The sequence below is a fragment of the Marmota monax genome, unplaced genomic scaffold (assembly GCF_021218885.2).
Source record: "Marmota monax isolate L192 unplaced genomic scaffold, Marmota_monax_Labrador192_F-V1.1 WCK01_AAM20220418_F8-fsc00051, whole genome shotgun sequence".
Classification (NCBI taxonomy): domain Eukaryota; kingdom Metazoa; phylum Chordata; class Mammalia; order Rodentia; family Sciuridae; genus Marmota; species Marmota monax.
This window is the reverse complement of record NW_026695202.1, coordinates 5,153,629-5,175,463: the sequence shown is the minus strand read 5'-3', so window position 1 is coordinate 5,175,463 and position 21,835 is coordinate 5,153,629. Positions and strand designations below refer to the sequence as shown.

Genomic DNA, 21,835 nt, shown 5'->3' with positions numbered 1-21,835 from the left:
GGCACAGTGTGGCAATCAGATTATCCACCTGGGAAACCATGTGTTCCTGACTCAGCCTGCATTCAAACAGAACAACTAGGCCAGAGTCAGGGCACTATCCTTGGTAGCACTCAACTCTAATGGTGATTAATCGTGTTATTAGTCGTTAATGTCTTTATATTCCGTTAGGATACATTTTATTTCCCCTTGTGTACCACAGTCTTCTCATTGCTGTTTCACATGCTTGGCACTTAATAGGCACACCATAAATATATTTTATTGGATGCATATGAGAATTGGTGAAGACGCTGGGCCTGGCTTTAAGAAAAAATTAATGTGTTAGGTGTATGAGGCTGGGCTTCACAAGTAATCGATGCAGGTCATCAGAAAAGGAGAGCGTTTTGGAGAAGGCATCAGGCAGGGGAAAAGGGATGGATGACTTTTCAGGACACAGGGTCACCAACTGCTGGGATAGGGTGAGAGCTGGGGGGCGTTTTGGAGAAGTTTGCGTTTTGTGGGGTTTTTTTTAAACATCCTGAGAATTCTGAATGGCTGTATCTTAAAAACAGTTTTTTAATTCTACCTTTTTTCTTATGGGTCAGTGACGATCACTAAGGAGCAAAGTGACTGGAATTTCAAGTTTCTTAAAATGGCTGGGAAGGAAAGGGTATGAAGATGCCACATGCAATCTCTGCGGCTATAGGCACACTTCCCTGAAAAGCTGGTTCCCACGCCGGCTCCTCCACCTCGCTGCCCTTTGCGGCGTGGGGGAGGAGTCTTAGCCTGTGTCCCGCGCTCTGATTGGCTGCATCGGGCCGTGGCTACAGGCGAACCAGTTTCCCGAGCTCTGATTGGCCACGGGCAAAGGGGCCAGGCGGCTTGATTAGCGCTGCTTGCCTGGAGGTGCTTGGGACCCTGGACCTGGGATCCTGGCCGCAAGCCTCAGGAAGTCCGGAAAACCGCAGATCTCAGGTTGGCTGGGGAGGGAGCAAGGACGGGGCCAGGGACGCGCAGAATCCCAGTACCTTGCTTGGAGTGGACGCTGACAGGTGAGTTGCCCCTTCTTACAGCCCCCGGGGTGACCCTCACACCAGCCGGGTGGCTGGGCGCCTACCGCGGAACCCCCTGCCTGGCTTGGGCCTAGGCCCGGCGCCGCAAAACTGCTCTGGAAAAGGAGGGCCCCAGTGTGAGAGGAGGCCCTCTTGTGCTTTCATTTTTCCTTGTATGTAAACATCGGGATTGATTTGGAACTGTCAGCAGGTTATGTTATAAAAGTAGAACTTAATTGAAAATAGTGTTGTTATAGAGGGGACTATATTATAAGTTTTATAGATTTCACTGCTCAAAACTGGTTAGGAAGCATGAAACATCAGAGAATTGTCCACCAAAACCATACGTAGGGCACAGGGCTGAGAGGGGTACTCCCACAGTTTGTTGGGTTTGAATTCAAGGTCAGCGTTATTAGCCTAGGAACCTTGAGCAGGCTGCTTTACCTGCACGGGTTTCATTTTTTAAATTGGTTGTATTGACGATTTAATCAGTATATGTGCAAATCTTTTAAATATTCTAAGGTGTGCAGATCTTTTAAATATTTAATCTTCTCCATCACCAGGAAGCACCCCATTTTCCTTTGCCCAAAACCAAGGCACATATTACTCAAGTCACACGACCAGGAATTAATCCCAGGCAGTTTGACTCCAAGAACTCACAATTTTACCTTCTACATTAAGTTGCCTTATGAACTTGACTTGTTCATTCCATTTCAATTGAACCAACTTCTGTAAATTTAGGTTTTTCATGGCTGAGCCACAGGGTAGTTATGAATCCTGCAAAATGTTGTAGGTCTGAATGGTTTTTGTGTTGTGTTTTTTGTTGTTGTTTTTCTGGAGAGTTTGTGACACTCAAATTCTCAGATGGTATGTGATCCCAAGAAAAGCATGAACAAGTGTTGTTTTAGCAGAAGAGTTAGTGCCTAGCATGAAACCTGATGAACAGCTTGAATTTAGACAAACAAACTTACTCTTTGAATGAATGAAGAACTCACAAGAGTATGACAAGTGCTACATTAAGGTCAAGAGCAGGGTACTGAGGGAGAGCACACAGGAGGGCCCAGGAATGCCTCCTACAGTCAACAATGGTAGCATGTGAAAGGTAGGGGGACAATCCATTGGAACATGGTGGTGAGCAGTCTTGGCCCTTCTGAGGTATACAAACAGTGCATGAACAGCTGCAGCTATGATAAGTAGAGCAGAACTGCAGTCATGGCACATAAAAGCCGATAAGGGGAACAGCAGGCGTCATCTATTCCAAAGGTCAGGGTAGTTTCCTTGAGAAAATGACACTTAGACCTAGGAGTTATTGGACAAGCATTTTGAGCACATAATAGCCAACAGCCTTTGAAAACTGTGCAGTGGGGACAGGGAGAGCACCAGGGATGGAGAGGAAGTGGGTGTGGTGGGTGTGGGAGAGAGAAGTGAGGATTCAGGGGGTGGCGGAGCCTTGTGGACTGTGGTAAAGCATTTCTATTTTGTCTTTATCCTGAAGTGCCATCGAAAAGTTGTGCATGGAAATGACAAGAAAAGCTGGAGAGAAGCCCAAATGGATTAACTGAAGCCCTAGGGAGACACTAAAAGGTAAGAGAAGGTTGAGAAGCAAACCTTGAATATGAGCCTACAAGGAGACGAGAAGGGGTGGCATCTGGTGTGGGAAGGAGAACCAGGGGAGTCGAGTGACCTAGAAGGCAAATGAGAGAATGTTTTGAGGGAAAAGATAAACTGTGCTGAAACCTGCACAGAGATCAAGAGAGAGAGGCTGTGCAGCTACTTATGGGTCCAATCACATGGAAGTTGTCTTTATTGAGAGCTAAATAAGTAGAAGAGGAAGTAGAGGATCTGCAAGAATTAGCTGGAGGAAAGGAAAGGTGGGATGTGCTCTCCGGGAGCAGTGAGAAGGGCAGAGGGTGCGCTGCTGCGGGGGGTGAACGAGCACTCCGCTTTAAGTGCCTCGCTTCATCGCACTGCATAGGAGCCGGGGGTTTGTGTTTGTTTCTGGTTTTTTTTTGTTGTTTGTTCATTTTTTTTCCTTTCATAAATTGAAGGTTTGTGACAACCTTTCTTCAAGCAGCAAGTCTGTTTGCTCCATTTTTCTGATAGCATGTGTTTACTCCCTGTGTCTGTGTCACATTTTGGTAATTCTTGCAACATTTCAAACTTTTTTATTTTATATGTCATGGTGATCTGTAATTAGTGATCTTTGACACTGCTGTTGTGACTGTTTGTCATGGTGATCTGTAATTAGTGATCTTTGACACTGCTGTTGTGACTGTTTGGGGGTGCCATGAACTCTAACACCGTAAAGATGGCAAATTTAATAAACACTTTTTCTGATTGTTCCATCAACCTTCTGAAAAGGAATCCCCATTCCCTGTGTCTGTCTCTCTCCTCAAGCTTCCTCTTTCTCTGAGATACTTCAGTATTGAATAGGCCAATTAATAACCCTAAAATGTCCCCCAGGTGTTCAGTGAAAGGAAGAACTGCATGTCTCTCACTTTTTAAATCAAAAGCGATAAATAACTAAGCTTAGTGAGGAAGGTATGTCAAAGGCTAAGGCAGGCCAAAGCCAGGCCTCTTGTGCCAGTTAGCCCAGTTGTGAGTGCAAAGGACAAGTTCTTGAAGGAAACTGAAGGAGCTGCTCCAGTGAACACATGAACAGTGAGCAAAACAGCCTTTCTACTGATAGGAAAACAATTTCAGAAGTCTGAAGAGAAGGTCAAACCAGCCAAAAAGACTCTTAAACCAAAGCCTCATCCAGACCAAAGCCTTAACTCTTCAATTCTGTGAAAACTGAGGATTAAGGAAGCTGTAGAAGAAAACTTTGTAGGTAGCAGAAATTGGCTCATGGGGTCAGGAAAGAAGTCATCTTTATAACAGGAAAGTACAAGGAGAAGCAGCCAGTGCTGACGGGAAGCTGTAGCAAGTTAGCCAGAAGATCTGGCTAAGTAACTGATGCAGGTGGTTACACTACACAAAATATTTTCAGTGTAGATGGAACAGCCTTATAGACTATATACCTTCTAGGACTTTCATAAATGAGAAGTCAGTCCCTGGCTGCAGAGGGCAGGCTGACTCTTATTGGGGGCTGATGAACTTTATGTTTAAGTTGAAGACAGTGCTCATTTACCACTTTGAAAATCCCAAAGTCCTCAAGAATTAGACTAAATCTGCCCTGCCCATCTTGTATAAATGAACAACAAAGCCCAGATGACAGCTCTTCTGTTTATAGGATGGCTTGCTGAATATTTTAAGCTCAATATTGAGACCTGCTCAGAAAAAAAAAAAAAAAAAAGATTCCCTTCAAAAATTACTATTCACTAACAATGCACCTGGTCACCTAAGAGCTCTGATGGAGCAAGATTGTTATATTTTTATGCCTACTAACACATGATCCATTCAGAAGCCCATGAATCAAGGAGTAATTTTTACTTCCAAATATCACATTTCATGAGGCTATCACTGCCATAGTGATTCCCCTATGGATGTGGGCAGAGTTAATTGAAAAACCTTCTGAAAAGGATGCACCATTCTAGACGCCATTAAGAACATTCACAAATCATGGGAGGAAGTCAAAGTATCAACATTAAAAGGAGCTGAAAATGAAATGTGGAAGAGGTTGGTTTCAACCCTTGTGGGTGACTTTTAAGTGTTCAGGACTTAACGGGAGGAAGTAAGTGCAGTATGGTAGAAATAACAAGAGGTGTAGAATGGGAAATGGAACCTGACATTGTGACTGATTTGTTCAATGACTTGATAAAGCTTTAAAGATAAGGAATTGCCTCTTTTGACTGAGATGGGAAAGTGGTTTCTTGAGACTGAACCTGTTCCTGGTGAAGACACTGTGGACACTGTTGAAAGGACAACAAAGGAGTAAGGATGCACACACATGTAGTTGGTAAAGCAGTGCAGGGTTTGAGAAGAAACAGTTCTGTGGGTGAAATGCTATCAAACAGCATTGTGTGCTACGGAGAAATCTTTTATGAAAGGGTCAGTCAGTCAGTGCAGCAAACTTCATTGTGGTCTTATTGTAAGAAATGGACAAAGTCACCCCAACTTTCACTGCCATCCTGAGTCAGCAGCCAGCAGCATCCCAGAGGCAAGATCCTCCATCAACAAAAAGATTACAGCTTGCTGAACTCAGGCAATTGTTAATATTTTTTAGCAATAAGGTATTTTTAAACTAAGGTACATAATTTTTTAGAAGTAATGGTATTGCACACTTAAGACTACAGTGTAGTGTAAACATAACTTCTTTATGTGCTAGGAAACCAAAAGTGTAACTCATTTTATTGTGACATTTGCTTCATACCTTCAATAAATACCTTGATTGAGAAATAAAGTCTTTGGAGTTCTGAAGCCATAGGAGTTGGGATCAGCACAGAAGTGGAAATGGAAGGGACTTGGTGTAGATTTGTTTGGTGTGGTGAGTTGTTCTTCTTTCTTTGTACAATTAAGAGTCAAGGGCATTATTTGAGATTGGAGAACAGAGATAAACGGAGACTAGGGGTTAGAGATCTGAGATTGTTAGTGGGAGGAGTAGAAGAATGAATTGACCAGAGATTGTTTTAGGCTGGTCTAGCAGAGGAGCCAAGTATGAGACAAAGGCCAGAACTGTTGAGCCCCTGGCCCATTCAGGGGACTGAAAAACAGGAGGATGGAGAGGGAGACCATCTAAAAACAAAAGCTACATTTGATATATCAGAAATCATGGGAAATGAAAAAAAAATTGTTCCAAAAATGCTTGGAGATAGCTAAACTATTGATATTCAGATTCTCAGTTAACATACAGAAATTTCAAATGAACTTTTGGAGCTAACTTTTCAAACTCAAACAGAAATATAAATGAATTTTTATCTGTTTATCTAATGCATAAAAGCAGCAGGAATAATATTATTTAAAATTAAGTGCTATGTTCCAACATTTGCTATAACATGGATGAACTTTGAAAACATATGGTAAGCAAAATAAATCAAACACAAAGACAGTAAATTTAACAACATCACTTTTCAAATGTTTACACATATCCTCTCCAGAAATTCTGTTTCTAGGAATTCATACTAAAGGAAAAACATATAAAATGTGCAAAGATATTCAGCATATAGTAAAACTACAAATAACCTAAGTGCTCAATATTAGGAATGAATTATAAATAATAATAAATTCATCCCATATATCATGCACTCATTTTAAATGTTTACAGACTGTTTTTAATATCACAGTGAAATACTTAACAGCAGGTAAAATTAAAGCAGAAAATAAATCATATATATAATAGTTAATTATAGCGTTTGTGCTTTTCATTTTTACAGTCCAGCATTTGCTCAGTAGAGAAAAAGCAAAATATCAAGATAACTAATTTTTCTGACAACTCACCTGAACACATCCTAGATCACCTTGGAGTAAACAAAATGCAAGAGTTTTTCTCTTAGCCTCCTTTGGCAGGAGCCTCTCCATGGGAGCACCTTTCATGGTCACTGTGGCTCCAGTGTTTAGGATCTATCACTCTGAACAGTGTAACCCTCAGACCAGGCCAATGCTTCATCCAGTGCTTAGCAGACAACAGGATCTGTTCAAACCCTTGAAGAACCCTGGCTGTATTGGACTGGCCAGGGGCTTCTGAATCTGCAATTTTCACTTTATGTGCTGAATCCAGGACATAATGCCCAGGTGCCAGACAGCCTTGTTTCATATATTTGAAGAATTATAATAAAGGGAGAGAAATTATAGGAAAAAAAAGTGGACAGAGATGTCAAAATATGAACAGTTGTCTCTTAAGTAATGGGATCATGAGACTTTTCTGACTTTTCAGAATGTGGCAACTTGTGCAGAGTGTGTATTGATTTTATACAGTTATTTTGGAAACCTGACGCATTTAAAGTACAGTTTTCAGTTATCCTTTATAAATAATGTACTTCTGTCTAAACATTTAAAGTCATATTAGTATAAGACTTTGGCTCCAGAAATTTCTAGTAATGGCTACCATGTATTAAGTACTTAATATGTACCAGTCACTGTGCAAAGTAGTTGATGTGCGTTTTAACCTTACCGGTTTCCCTGTGATGTTTAGATGCTGTTTTTTCCACATTACAGTCACCACTATTGTTATTAATACTCATAGAGCATGAAGCACTGCTCAAACCATTACTGTGGTTTGTGCTAAATGACCACGATCGCTCCCTAAGTTAGAGCCAGGACTAGGTACGGGCAGTTGACTGCAGAACCTCAAAGGTGGGGCCAAAACTAGCAGGGTCTCATGAGCAGGGAGTGGGAAGGCAGGCCCCAGCCCTGTGCTTACTATGCTGTACCTCCACCTTCTGTTAAAATTTCTTAGAATTTTTAAAAAAAACACTTCATTGTTTTCATCTTGGCTAATAGCACTAGGAATTATCGGGGTGGGGACTGAACCACCAAAAGTAAAACAAAAGCTACACCTATAGTTGTTTTAGTCTCCATAGGTACTAACAGTGAGCTGTTATTACAAATGGCAAATGAAAATGGAAACCTTCTTATTTTTCCTTATAGAATAATCATTTATTTGGATTTGTTATGATAACCTTGAAGGTCAGGAGTCCTCAGCAGATAGGGCAGGGATTAGAAACAGCTGTTTTCAAGCTTTCTCTTCAAACCTACCAATACTCCTGGAAGCTGCAAACCAGTCAAGTAGCCCAGTACAACACGCTCTCGTGGCAGGACTGAGATACTCAGGAACACTCTCAGAACCAGGTGTGTTTTCATTACTACAGACAAAAGAAACAGTGGTGAAGGAGTTAAAGAATAGACCACACTTGGAAGTACTGGCTGTTTTGAATTAAAGACACTTGACAAACAGCAGGAGCTGTTTGACCTCTTTTCTGTTTCTTAAAAGCAGATGATCCTCTCATGTGAAAGGCACCCTCCCTCCACCAAGAGGAACTGGCATCCTTATCCTCAGATGGGAAGTGGAGACTGAAAGGATTCTCTGCAGATCTTATTAAGATAACTCTTTAAATCCCCTCACACAATTTGGTTACCGTTTCTTCATAGTGTACTATTCTTTGCCCAGTTTAGTATAACTAACTCTATACTATTTCTTGGGGTCTTATGATGAATCCCATGCAATGTATAAAACTTGTATTAAATCAATCTCTATTGTTTTCTCCAGTTAATCTATTTTATGTCAGTTTAATTCTTGGGCCCAGCGAGACCCTAAGGAGATGGAGGTGGAGTGCTGCCAACTGGCAGTGGCAAAGGCTGCAGTATATCAGATGCACTGTAGCCATCTCATGCTACCCAAAAGCATCCAGTGGGAATAGCTGGCAAGACTGGTTTAAAATGTGGCCACCATTCCACAGCTGGCAGTTTCTCCTGGCCCCACTAAGGCAGTCATGTGGCATTTCTCATTTTCCTGGCCAAGATTTATTTTAATTCTGGATTTATAAAAGAAATTTCATTCACATGATTCTAATAAAACAAGCATACATTTATTAACTAATTTAAAATAAACTGACTTATTTTGTATGGTAGCTGTTCAACAAAAATATTTACTCTAAAATACAAAATTAGAAATGACTCTTTCCTAAGAGTCATTTGGATTTGTTATGATAAGTCAACTGGAAAAATAGAAAACATTTTAGTGTGTGTGTGTGTGTGTGTGTGTTTGTGTGTGTCTGTGTCTGTAATATGTGTCTCCTACAAGAAAACAACAGTTGTAGGAAGGAAAATTTGTGTGGGGGGAAAAAAATTTGAGGCCCAGGAGTTTGAATTTTGGAGTATGATTGCATCTTCCTGAAAGAACACAGCCTGCAGGGCTGGGATCTTACCACCTCTTGTGGTCTTGATATGGGTGATCTGCAAAGCAGAAGTAACTACTTCACAAGGTTGTAATAAATCTCAGACAGACAATGTAGAAAGATGTTCATCTAAAAGAATATTTAAATGTTCCACGAGTAATTTTCCTAATGTAAAACCATTTTATTTCTACACTTACTACTTAGAACTAACCTGTTAGTGTCTATGTTCTAAAAGTCAACACTTCTTACATTAAAAACCTCTATCTTCTTTCTTATAGGTGCACTGGCTGCATTCTGAGTCCCAGAACTGTGGGAAGTAGCCACTGGATTACAGGCATGTTGTGGAAGTTGCTGGTGAGATCGCAGCCTTGCAGGCTGTGTTTTTTCAGAAAGATGCAATCAACTCCAAAATACAAACCCTTTCTAGCATACTTTACAACAGACAGGCAGTCAAACAAAGAAAATAAAAGAACAGTGGAAACGCTCTATAAATTTTCAGTTGACATTAGGAAAATTCGAAGTTTAAAAGGATGGGTACTTCTGGAGGATGAAACCTATGTTGAAGAAGTTGCAAATATTTTACAAGAACTAGGTGCTGATGAGGCTGTAATAGCCAGTATTTTGGAACGCTGCCCAGAAGCAATTGTCTGTAGTCCAGCTGCTATTGACACCCAGAGAAAACTCTGGCAGTTGGTCTGCAAAAACGAGGAAGAGTTAATCAAGTTAATAGAGCAGTTTCCAGAATCTTTCTTTATTGTTAAGAACCAGGAGAACCTAAAGCTCAATGTTCAGTTCTTTCAAGAGCTGGGACTCAAGAATGTAGTCATTAGTAGATTTCTGACAACTGCATCCAATATTTTTCATAATCCTGTTGAGAATAATAAGGAAACGATAAAGCTCCTCCAAGAGAGTTACCTAAATGTAGGTGGCTCTGAGGCCAATATGAAAGTCTGGCTACTAAAATTATTAAGCCAAAATCCATTTATTTTGTTAAGGTCTCCTACAACTATAAAGGAAACACTAGAATTTCTCCAGAAGCAAGGCTTTACAAACTTTGAAATTCTTCAATTTCTGTCCAAACTCAAAGGATTTCTTTTTCAACTTTGTCCAAGAGATATCCAGAACAGTATTTCCTTCTCTAAAAATGCTTTTGAATGCACAGATCGTGACCTGAAGCAATTAGTTTTGAAATGTCCTGCTCTTTTATATTATTCTGTTCCAGTTTTAGAAGAGAGAATTCAGGGATTATTGAAAGAAGGAATTTCCATAGCTCAAATAAGAGAGACACCAATGGTTCTCGAATTAACGCCACAGATAGTTCAGTACAGAATAAGGAAACTAAATTCTTTAGGCTACAGAATAAAGGACGGACACCTAGCAAATCTAAATGGAACAAAAAAAGAGTTTGAAGCTAACTTTGGCAAAATTCAAGCCAAAAAAGAGAGGCCATTATTTAACCCCGTGGCACCATTAAATGTTGAAGAATGACTTACTGACTGATGTTATTTCTTCTTAACAATAAAGATGAAACAGATTCTCAGATACTTAAGCAATTCAGGCAGTTAATAGGCACCAGTAATTTTAAGGACCTAGCTTCTGAGGTGTTATCTCTGAATAGATGATCTGTGACTCATTTGCGTATGTTAAAATACAGACTGGTTGTGGTGGCACATCCCTATAATCCCAGAGATTCAGGTAGCTAAAGCAGGAGGGCCCCAAATTTAAGGTCAGCAACATAGGTCCTAAGCAATTCAATGGGACCTTGTCTCAAAAAATAAAGATGGCTGGGGATGTAGCCTTGTTGTAAAAGCCCTCTGGGCTCAATCCCTAGTACAGAAAAACCCCAAAATACAAACTGCACTTTTTACAAAGTTGGTAATTCATTGTCCTTGAACTATTATTCCAAAAGCTCTTGTTCTATTCAATGGCACATCAGTTTGATAATTTATAAGTGAATCATTTCTAAAAAATTGACAAGTACACTCCCTTAATTCAAAATATGGGAACATTTACTCATGTTTTATTGAAGATGTAGATAGTCTTCCTTATTACCAGCTCTGAAACATCACTTTGCTTTTACGTGAATTGTAGCTTAGTGTTAGTGAAGCATTAGCAAGCTTCTGACACATTTTTTTTTTTTTTTGAGAACTTGTGTTTGGAATAAATACTTTTGAGAACCAAGTATTACTAATCCAAAAATAGTACAAAAGCCTTCCTTTGTGGCCTTTTTGAAACCAATCAACCATTATCTCTCATGAAGCACTTATGTGCATTCAGTATTTTCCTCATTTTACAGAGGAGGAAACAAACTTAGAGATGTTACTCAGCTGCCAAGTAGGAGAGCCCAGATTTATTCAGATCTGGCTTCTGTTCAAACCTTATGAATAGAAAGGATCTCATTCTAAGTGTGAAGGGGAACACTTGCATAGTTTTGTCCTGGCATTAATCAGTAATATGTTCTCTTTCTTGCACACTCTCTGGTGCTCTCTCGAAAATATCTCAGTTTAGATACACCAATCAGTTGGTTTAGATACATCTAACCCGTTGATTATGTCAATTTTGAGATGCCTATTAAACATTCTAGCAGGGATGTCAAATGTGCAAATGACTAAGTCTGGAGTTGTCAAAACTGGGGATACACATTTGAGGATCATTTGCATACTGTGGTATTTAAAGCCATGGGTCTAGATGAGATTGTCTGGAATGTAGATTTGGAATAGGACAGCTGGCTGAGCATGGGAAAAGTTGATCAGAGGAAGAAAAGAAGACATGGTCTGTAACAATTCCAATGGGAGGTCAACTATGGTAGAGAATGACTAGCAGGTTTGCAAAAAGGAAAGTATTGATTAACCCTGTGAAGAGTGTTTCTGGTGTAATGAAGAAGGTGAGAAGGCCAACTGGAGTGGATTGAAAAGAGAATGGGAGACAAGGGAAAACATTTTAAATGAAGTTTCAAGATTAATTTTTTTTTTTAAAGAACATGTTTATATGCTGAAGGGTATAACCCAAGAGACACAAATAAGAGATTGAAAACTGCAAGATTAATAGCCTTGAGGAAGGAAGGTAGATTTTCTTTGGTTAAGAGCAGAGATTCTGGTCCCAGTCCACAGAGCCTGGGATAGACGCAGGCAGGTTGATGGGAGCCCGTGGAATGAAAAGCAGGGGAGGGGCTGTCTAGTTGCCTCTTTGCAAAGGACAGTAGAATCAGGGAGGAAACAAGTGGGAGGTTGGAAATAGAGGAAGTCATTTGAGGGGAAAGTGAACACACAATGGAAGGGGAGGATAACTGGACAAAACTTCAATAGCCCACGTGTCCTTTCCGGACACTGATTTAAAAAGAAACTAGTCAGTATATAAGTTAAAATTTTAGGTCCTCGGGTCCAGGCACAGGGAACCAGAAGCAGTTAGAAAATACAACTATAGCTTATTCCAAATTTGAAGATTACCATTTTTTAAAAAACAGATCCACATTTATGGTCAGTCCAGCAATTATACTGACTTTATTTTCCCTTAGGCCAAATTCCATTCCATTGTTTGTTTGGCCTCTGAAATAGTTTTGCTTTGCCTTTTCTCCATTCTTACATTCTCCTATCTCCATATGAAATAAAACTTTTTAAAATTGAAAATCTACAGCATGGCAAGGGGAGCTTTTCTTGCATGAAACACTAGTCAATTTCATTTCCTCGTTGAGAAAAGGTTCTAATAACAAAATTAAATTGCCTTCAATTTATTTATGATTACATTAAACTTATTTCTACAGCAAAATAAAATTTGTTGCCACAGTAAATATGATCACCTGGCATTACTCCAGTAAGCTTCCTGATAAATCAAACATACAGCCTACATTGAATATCAACACCAGAAGGAAAGACTGGCTACTGAACAGGCCCATTTGTTTCTGGACCTAAGCTGGAGAAGTTGTGACTGACACTAATTCAAAATCAATACAGGAAATTCAACTAACAATGTGAAAGCCAGTTCTGCATTTGTAAAAAAGGTTTTGAAGATGTTTCTGGCCTAAACCTTATGCTGATTAAATGATGTAGGCTAGGACCTGGCAGGAAAGCAGATGCCCAATAAGTAAGTAGTTTCCTACCTTCCTCCCCATTGCTTCTCATTTCTGCCCACTGAGTGGTCTAAGAGGTGTTCCCTACTTTATAACTCCTTCCCCAGTTTCAGACTTCAGTGTGCACAGTAACCTTCAGAGGTTGTTAAAATGCAGTTCTGGGCTCTATCCTGCAGAGATTTGGCAAACTGAGGTAAAACCTAGAAATCTGCATTTTTAATCTATTACGGGTGTTTAAAATATATTTCACTGTTATGTTGGAATGTTATGTTTGTACATTATTATCACAAAAATTAAAAACTGGATATAGCACTTTCTAAACTGCTATGTAAGTTTTAAGATTATCCTGTATTTAAATTTCCTTTATTTCTCCATCTTTATGAAACATTTCACCTTTTGCAGATCATAGTGCTTTATTAACAAGTTCATGTTTGTTTCCCATTCTTTAATACAAAAAAATTAATCATCAATTATTTTCACTTGACATTTTGCTAAGTACAGGATTCATGTCAACATTATTAGATCAGTCATTCAAGTGGGTCACACAAGTTTATCTTCATTGTGCCAAATACCCACTCAAAAAATAAGCTGAGTAAGATACCTCCAGGTGTATATAAAACGATTGCAGTTTCTTGAAGTCAACGTCCTGTTTAACAGGTCAAATTGCTAGTCTATGTAAATAAACTGGAAAAGACTTGAGGATACAGCTGTACATATATCATCAAAGGGTAAGTTCATTCAACAAGAACCTATACTGTACATTTGTACAGTTCTCTGCTACCATTGCAAAAGCCCCTCTGAACAAAGTTGTGGTTAGAATTTAAAACAATCTGGATGAAATAAAATGTACCAAGTAGCTTTTCTGTAGCAGAAATGAATTATATCCATTTTCCTCAAGCAAATTTAAGACAAGCAAAGCTAAAAATAAATATGCAAGCATATAGTAAACTAAAGTCTATTCCTTAGAAGAAATTCAAGTACAAAACAGCAGAGCCTATGACTATATAAGATAAATTAAAAATACTAGCAATGAAGCAGTAATTTATGTAATAGCAGGAAACAAGTTCTCTAATACCATTACTTAGATCATTTAGCATTTATCTACTTTGAAGTTTAAAACAAATTCCCTTTGCTAATTAAAACATTTGACCAATATACCAACATATTGCATGAAATAAATGACCATTTAATTCCTCATGACTTCATTTAATTCCTGATGACTTCAGTTTTGTATAAGTGAAAGGTTCAAGACCCTGTGTAGATTTGCTCAAAATTCCTGCTGGTATTTATGAAAGCTAAAGGTGATATTCTTATCGAATTGTTAATCATATTATTAATGTAATATTTGTAGTGGTTTATATAAGCCTCAGGTTTCAGAGTAATCTGTTCAAGTTCTCAGAGATACTATGTTGAATGACTTACTGGAGAACATGACCCCATTGCCCTTTCTTCCTCCCTTTGGGAGGTGGAGGAAGAATGGACAAATTTCCAGACTTGAAGTGTAAAGAAAATTGTTTTTTTTTTTTTTCAGGATTAAGGTATAATCCTCAGTTATAAGGAATGCCAAATACATGTGAATTGTTAAATTTTCATGAAGCTAAACATGAAACAAAAATCTAGGTATGTAACTTTGAGAATGAATGAGACAGGATGACAAATGTTAGTAAGATATGACACATTTGCCATCCATAATCAAAAACTTCAATTCCCTACCTGAAATTGATTTGAAAAATGGTGTGAAGTCTACAGTTGTGTTGAAGGACTGTAAGATATTTTTAAAAGCCTATGTAAATCATAGAAAGCACTTATATTTTATATTCAAAACTGATGTATGGAGCCCATTTCATTCAATTTAAAAGTCAGTCCTTACATATTTGTGATTGCTTTTATTGTATTTTTAAAAGGGAGAACTACTGATACTTTAAGACATCCTAAAAAGATTCTTTTTATATCTTGGATGCTTTTAGGTAATTTTTAAATACTTAATATTTGTTCCTCCTTAATCTGAAACTCTTCCAACATAGCTTCTGAACGGCTAAGAAATACTCCTTAGGCACTGTTAGGTGAATTAACAATGAAGTAAGAACCCAAGTTGAAATATACAATTTGACCTTAACGACTTAACAGAACAGCTAACAAGCACTGTCTTATCCACTGACAGCAAGAAATGCCTTTATCCCACCACTCCTGAGATTCTTAAGAGGGAAAACTAATTTTACAACCTTGAAAAAAAATCCATAGATAATTATAAGAACTGCACATATTTAAGGTATTAGAAAAGATGTTTTCTTTTGTAAGGCATCAATGATTAAATGAATACAATGCATATCTAACAAAAGATGATTAATATTATCATAAAACCATTTATCTTTTCTTTTAAACTTCTCAAATTCCTGCTACTTTTGCCAGCTTAAATAAGAAACAAAATGCCTCTTGGCCTAAACAACTATGGTTTTAAAAAACTAAGACATCTGAAACTATTAGGCACATCAAAGGTACAGTTTATGTAGTTCAAGGTTCCCTTTGTAAGGGGCATGAGTTACCTGGCACGTTGTACATATGGAACTGTAAAGATCATCTACTAAATTCAACTTTCACATTTTTAGTCAAACTGAAAGACTTATAGTAAATATTCAAACATACCATATTTTCAGTTACAACTGAATAAGAGTAACATTTTACCAGATAAAAACCTGGAATTTGAGTATGAGAAACCTTCATACACTGTGCTAGTATTGGTCTCTTCTTTTTAGATGAAAGCCAGTCGTCAATACTTTCAACACAGCAGTTTAGAAGATAAACGTCCAAAACAGGTGACTTGGTTGTAGTCCATAATTTAGCAATTCAATGCCACTGGCATCATAATGCTGTGGAGAGCAAGTATATCTCCATATTTTAGTCAGATTTGTCTTTCTTCTTTCCTGTTAAGGGCACTTTGTTTACAACAGCAGACCCAACAGCTGTAACACCTCCAGCCACAGCAGAAACACCCCCTTTCACCAGCCCTATTCCCATGGAAGGCACAGTTGTAACAGCTGTTTTGGTCACCTCCAGACTTTTTCCACCAATCCAAGCTACACCACCGATGGTGGCACCAACAGCTCCCTTTGTAACATTGAAGATACCCCCAGTCACACGGGACAACATGCCTGGTTGCTGCTGTGGATGATCTTTCATTGAACCTAATGAGAGAAAATATAATCAAATATAAATCTTTATAAGAGCAGTACAAAAGTCATTGAAAAGTCTCCCTCACAATCAAAAAGTTGATTTGAGAAGCCAACCAGTTGATTGATTGAAAGACATTGAGGAGTTCTTGCCTCAAGGGTATAGTTTTGTATACATATGCTGGTCCAAAACTAAGTTTTAATACCTATGAAAAGAAATGATTTAGAGACTAGGCAACTTTCATAAAACAATCCTATTTTAAAAGATCTAATTTTACATGCTTCCTTGATTTATAGTTTTGTTAAGAAATAATCTTTAAAAAAAAAAAGAAAATCTTTTTTTAAATATCCCAAAACCATGAAAAAAAATAAAGATAAAATATTTACATAGCCTTCAATTTCCTTGACAGGATTCAATCACTACTGAAACAATCTTCATATAAAGCAGAGGTTCTCAAAATACAGCCCAGGAGTCCTGGGGAACCCTGAGGCCATTTCAGGAGATACCCACAGATGAAAACTACTTTCAGGCTGAAGTTGTGGCTCAGTAGTAGAGTGCTTGCTTAGCAAGTGTGAGGCTCTGGGTTCAATCCTCAGCACCACATAAAAATAAATTTAAAGAAAGGTATTGTGTTCATCTACAACTTTAAATTAAAAAAAAAAAAACCTACTTTCATAGTAATATTAACATGTCATTGACTTTACACTTTCATTGTGTCACAAGTTTACAACAGTTTTCCAGATAAAGTTTACAACAGTATTCCAGCTAAATACCACAACTGAATGAAGCAATAACTCCAAAATGCAGCTGTCACCCATTAACCCAAACATTAAAGATACTTGCAAAAACGTATAAACAGTGTCACCCTGCTCATGATATTTTTTTGTTTTAGGAAAGAGTCACTTTTCATAAGAACATGATAACCAGGTTAACATGTAATATGTGTACTGGGTTCTTTTGGTGAATAAAATTCAAATTCAATTTTTACTAAACACAAGCCATCTGGGCCCCAATTTTTTGAGAAGTTTTTTGATATCAAAAAGCTGAAAATCACTGATTTAAATATATTTGGGTCTCTGCTCTGTTGTGTCCCTTAATGATATACTTAAACAACTAATGCTGTGTAAAAACAGAAAAACAAAACTATTCATAATTTAAAATTGTTACCTAAAATGATTTTTATTTAGATGTAAGTAAAATATACACTATAGCCATTGTTAATATTTATATCACTTCCTCAGTGATTCTTATGGGAAAAAAGTCTGCACTTTAAACATCTCATTAAAAAAATATTGTTTTAGATACCCCAGAAAAGTAATATCAATATAAGAAATTTAGCTCTTTCTAAGTCATCAGTTAATTTTCTTTGGTTGGTTGGTTGAAGGTTGTTTTTTTTTTTTTTTAAATAGAGCCATAAAAATTAGATGTAACTTCAAACTTATATAGGAAGATTTCATAAAAGCTTCATCGTACCAGCTTCTAATGAACACAGGTCTTTTCTCCTTTGTCACCTAATAATTTAAGCAACAATGCCACATCATCAATGGTGTTTTTCTAAACTTCATGGGAAGTTTGTAATTCAGATTTTACCTACTGAAAAAGTATAATCTCGCACAAATAAAGATAAATTCTTGGGTACACAGGACAACATTATACCATAAGTTGGGAAAATCTCAGTCATTAATCAAAATAGTGTTTAGGTATGGATAAAGCAATGGCTAAATTTTAAAAAAATGTGTTTATTAAGTCGAGGAGTTGGGGATGTAGCTCAGTGACCTAGCACTTGCCTAACATGTACAAGGTCCTGAATTCAATCCCTAGCACCACAAAAGGAGAAACAAATAGTAAACATAATTTATACAATTTTTGAATGGCTGAAATAAAACGCTTATGATATAGATGAGCATTTTAATATGTTAATTATAAAATCATGATGGAAAAGATTACATAATTGGTAATTCTTTTGTAATTAAAGTCAAAAACATTAGGAAGAGAGGCAATATCCTGATTTAAGGATAACATAGATGATTGAATCATGCCAAATACCTCATTAACAAAATTATCTTACTTTGCCAAATTTAATGAAGACAAATAATTTTTTCTTACCAAATAAGATAAATATTGATATTCTCTTCAATTACTCTGTACTCTTAATTGCCACCACACAAATTATCTGCTTTGCAGTTACCCTTGTTAAACAGCTGACATTTAAATATATTCCTGAGGCTCTGTTCTCTTCCTTGTCATCCTCCTGGATGCCTTTATCCTTTTCCTGAATTCTTTCCATAAAGTCCTTTTAATTTTCTCTTGAGACCTAACTTTTCAAAACCCTATCGTTCTAGTCCTAAAAAATAAAGCAAGGAAAAGAGCTAATAATTTTCCAGGATATTCTTCCACCAAGCAAACTAAACTAAATTAAACCAAATTAGCTAGTTCTTCCATCTTTTTTTAGACTTAAGAGCAAGCTTTTCATTGTGTTATTTTCCTAGCAATTTCGTTTTTATCTACCAATATATGAAAAAAAATTTTGAACAGTGGATAACATAACTGGGAAGAAAATATAATACCTAGAGTCAGGACTTCCAGCCCTAGCAATTAATATGCAATCCTCCAAGATCATTATTTATATTAAGTTTAATAACATTCTATGCCAAAACTATAAATTAAAAATGCCTGTAGTTCATTTTCTGTATGGAATGAGGACAATCCAGGGGGTAGTTATTATTTCCAAGGCTTTTGGAAGTAAAGAAATAAAAATGTTTCATGATGTCATAATTTTCAAACTATAAGAGAATTATGATTCAGAAAGACATTAAAAGACCCTATAACCATGTATTTATTAATATAGGAAGAGAGAGCTACCACTTATAATACAATGGATAACCGGAGTTTAACAACAAATCTCAAATGCTTCTTAAATTAAGCTGATCTTTTTGTATACAGGACATCAAAAATAAACAGTTTATGAAAAGATGTTCTTCCTTGTGAAATGGTCTTTAAAATGTGACAGGAAAATAAGCCTTACATGATAAAATTAAATTGTGTCTCAAGAAAAAAAAGTTAAATTGTGTCTCCACTCACCAATATCTGTGCTTCTTAATTAAAAAGTACAAGTGTTTATGTTCTATTACTTTTAAAACATATTACTGAGTAGGTAAACAAGCTATAATTCTATAAATTTAATAAAATCAATCAAACTTTCATTCACTCGTATATTCTTTCCGTCCTTCATGTTGTAACTGTATACTTGCCTTCTGGTGGTTCATCACTAAGGTATGATGGGATTTCTTGATTTTTATCTGCTTGATTCATAGCTCCTAGAAAAACCATACAAACATTTCATTTTAAGATCAGACTACTACTATTCTCATGCTAAATTAAGACTTTATTTAGACAAATGCTCATCACAAGACTACTTCATTTTGTCTCTTTTCTATTTCAAATTGCAGTATTTAAGAAATACCTTAAATGACACCAGTGGACAAAATATATCTTATCTGAAACACTAAACAGTGGCAGTCATAGTATCAGCTTTCCTAGTGTTGGTAATATGAGGCTTCAACTTGTGATAATTACCAATTAAAAAGAGTTGGAAGGTGGGGGTTGGGGAAAAAAAGAAGCATATATCTTTTATACAGATGACACCCTCAATCTGAATCAGTAAAAGATTTTGATGACTTTTTTGTTCTTGTTCTCAGAGCACTGATTAAAAAAAAAAGTAACAATTCAAAATCTTTTATGAAAAAACATACAATTTTAAAAACATAATTATTTAAAAGTAGTTAAGAGAACCTAGGAAACAAAAATAAACTATGTTGGGATGAAAAAAACATGATTAAAATTTATTTTCCCATTCTCCTTTACTATCTTAAGATACCTGCTTTTAAATTCACATGACTAAGTAAAGACCCAGACAGTCAAGATTGGTCTAAAAGTGTTTTTTATGACATACTGTCTTAGACACACACACATATACACAAAAACAAAAAACTCTGGTTCTGTGATTCCAGTGTCTACTGTGACTTCTCAGCTCTACATCTTTAGAGCCTAAATCACTCTGTCTGTACATATACAACAGATATTTTAAAAGGACATCAAACAATGTACTTTAGTATTAATATATTAATTAATTTTAAAAATAGTGATTGAACTGGGCTAAGCAATGTTTTAGCACGAGGTATAGCAGTGATCAATAAAGACCAAATACCTGCCATCATGAAAAGTCACTCCAGTTGAGGAAGATAATATATCAACACTATACTGCTTGTCAACCAGTGTTAAATGCTATAGAGAAAAAAGGGTAGGATGGGGAAGAAAAGTGATCTTTTAAATAGGGTAAACTATGAAGGCAAAGGAGGTAAAGATATCAGATATTTAGGTGAAGAGTCAAGGTAGAAGAAACAGCAAGAGGAAAGTATGGCAAGGACAACATCCAAGAAGCATAGGAGAGGAAGTCAAAGAGCTCCTAAGGATCACACAGGCCCTAGCAGGGATTGATGCAGATTGGCTTTTAAACTGAGGGAAATGGGAAGCCAGTAGAACGGTTTGATCAGAGGAACAAGATGTTCTGATTTATATTCTTAAAAGATCATACTGGCTGCTGTGGAAATAACAAACAATAGGAGAACAACCTATTAGAAGACTATTTCAATAATCTGGGCAAAAAATGTTGGTGGCTTGGTGTGGTCCAAGCTGAGATTGTTGGGAAGTACAGGATTTTCAAAGGTAATTGTAATTTCATGCAATTCATCTTGCTATGCCTTTAAAATCTAAATCCTATGTAAGAGGGAGCTTCACAGCACCCTAGAATCCAACAGCAAATGTTGTGTGTGTGTGTGTGTGTGTGTATTTTTTGCTGTAGTGAAAATCCTGACTCAGGCCATTTATCAATACCATCTAATCTTATCCTGGTCTGTTTTTTAATTCAGTACATATGTACTTTAAGTTTAAAATCCCCCCATATGATTTTAAGATTAAAAAAAGAAAGCATGTGATCTTTTTCTAAAAAAGCCAAGAATATCAGCTGTTGCATTACTAGAAGAGGTTCATGACTAATTTGCCTTAATTTTTAAAAACCCTCAAACTATAAAGTTACATGTATTTCTATTCATATTTGTATTTTCTTTGATTTATCATCATAGCAAAATCATTAAAAATTATACACATAGTGGTTACAACTCTGGTTTCAGAAATTCTAAGTTTGAATCCCAACTTGATCATAAACTATATGGCATGGGAAAATAAGATCATTAGATTCTTGATTTTTAAGACATATAAAATAAAAAATGAAGATATTCTAGCCCTAACAAGATGAAAAATGCTATTTAACAAATTCTAAACATGCAGAAATTTCTGGCAGAATATGTGTGTTCTTCCTGTGAAACATTACTATGTTAGATCACTTTCTTCCCTGCTGGGCTGTTAATTTCAAGAGGACGAACATCTTTAACTTGTTCACCATTGTAATCCCAGTATATTATAATACACACACACACACACACACAAAAAGCCACAAGATCACTTGATTAATCGCTTATCTGATTAACAGAAGTTACAATACCCTATATACAAATATGGGGAAAATTATATGCACTCATATATTTTAACTAGAGTTTAAAAATAGGTAGGATTAGAATAGTAACTACATTTCAAAAGCACCTTTCTGATCCCTAGTCATAAATCCCTACTAACAGTCTTACCTTTTCTTACTGACACAAAATCCTTACAATATTCTTTCTTTTTCTAAACTTTACCTATCTTATAACTAAAAAATGAAAAAGACTACCATTTAAAAATTAGAG

General features: G+C 36.7%; 2 protein-coding genes across 4 annotated transcripts in view; one reads left to right on the top strand and one right to left on the bottom strand.

Annotated features, from left to right (window-relative positions):
- The first annotated feature begins 825 nt into the window (after positions 1 to 825).
- Mterf2 (mitochondrial transcription termination factor 2) lies at positions 826 to 21,530 on the top strand. Its single transcript, XM_046429178.2, has 3 exons — positions 826 to 1,028; positions 2,524 to 2,612; positions 9,079 to 21,530. The coding sequence occupies exon 3, from the start codon at positions 9,137 to 9,139 to the stop codon at positions 10,286 to 10,288; it is 1,152 nt and encodes a 383-aa protein (XP_046285134.1). The 5' UTR covers positions 826 to 1,028; positions 2,524 to 2,612; positions 9,079 to 9,136; the 3' UTR covers positions 10,289 to 21,530.
- Tmem263 (transmembrane protein 263) overlaps positions 13,261 to 21,835 on the bottom strand; it is a 17,919-nt gene continuing 9,344 nt past the window's right edge. For all 3 annotated transcript variants that reach the window (XM_046429179.2, XM_046429181.2, XM_046429180.2), the window contains exons 2-3: positions 19,286 to 19,351; positions 13,261 to 16,048 (exon numbers count right to left, since the gene is read on the bottom strand). In XM_046429179.2, coding sequence (XP_046285135.1) covers positions 15,762 to 16,048; positions 19,286 to 19,346 — 348 coding nt within the window. In that variant the 5' untranslated portion in view covers positions 19,347 to 19,351 and the 3' untranslated portion in view covers positions 13,261 to 15,761. The remainder of the gene's footprint in view (positions 16,049 to 19,285; positions 19,352 to 21,835) is intronic.

What these genes read in the sequence shown, in the direction of transcription:
- Mterf2 (XM_046429178.2), top strand. Translation starts at nt 9,137, where the DNA reads ATGTTGTGGAAGTTGCTGGTGAGATCGCAGCCTTGCAGGCTGTGTTTT.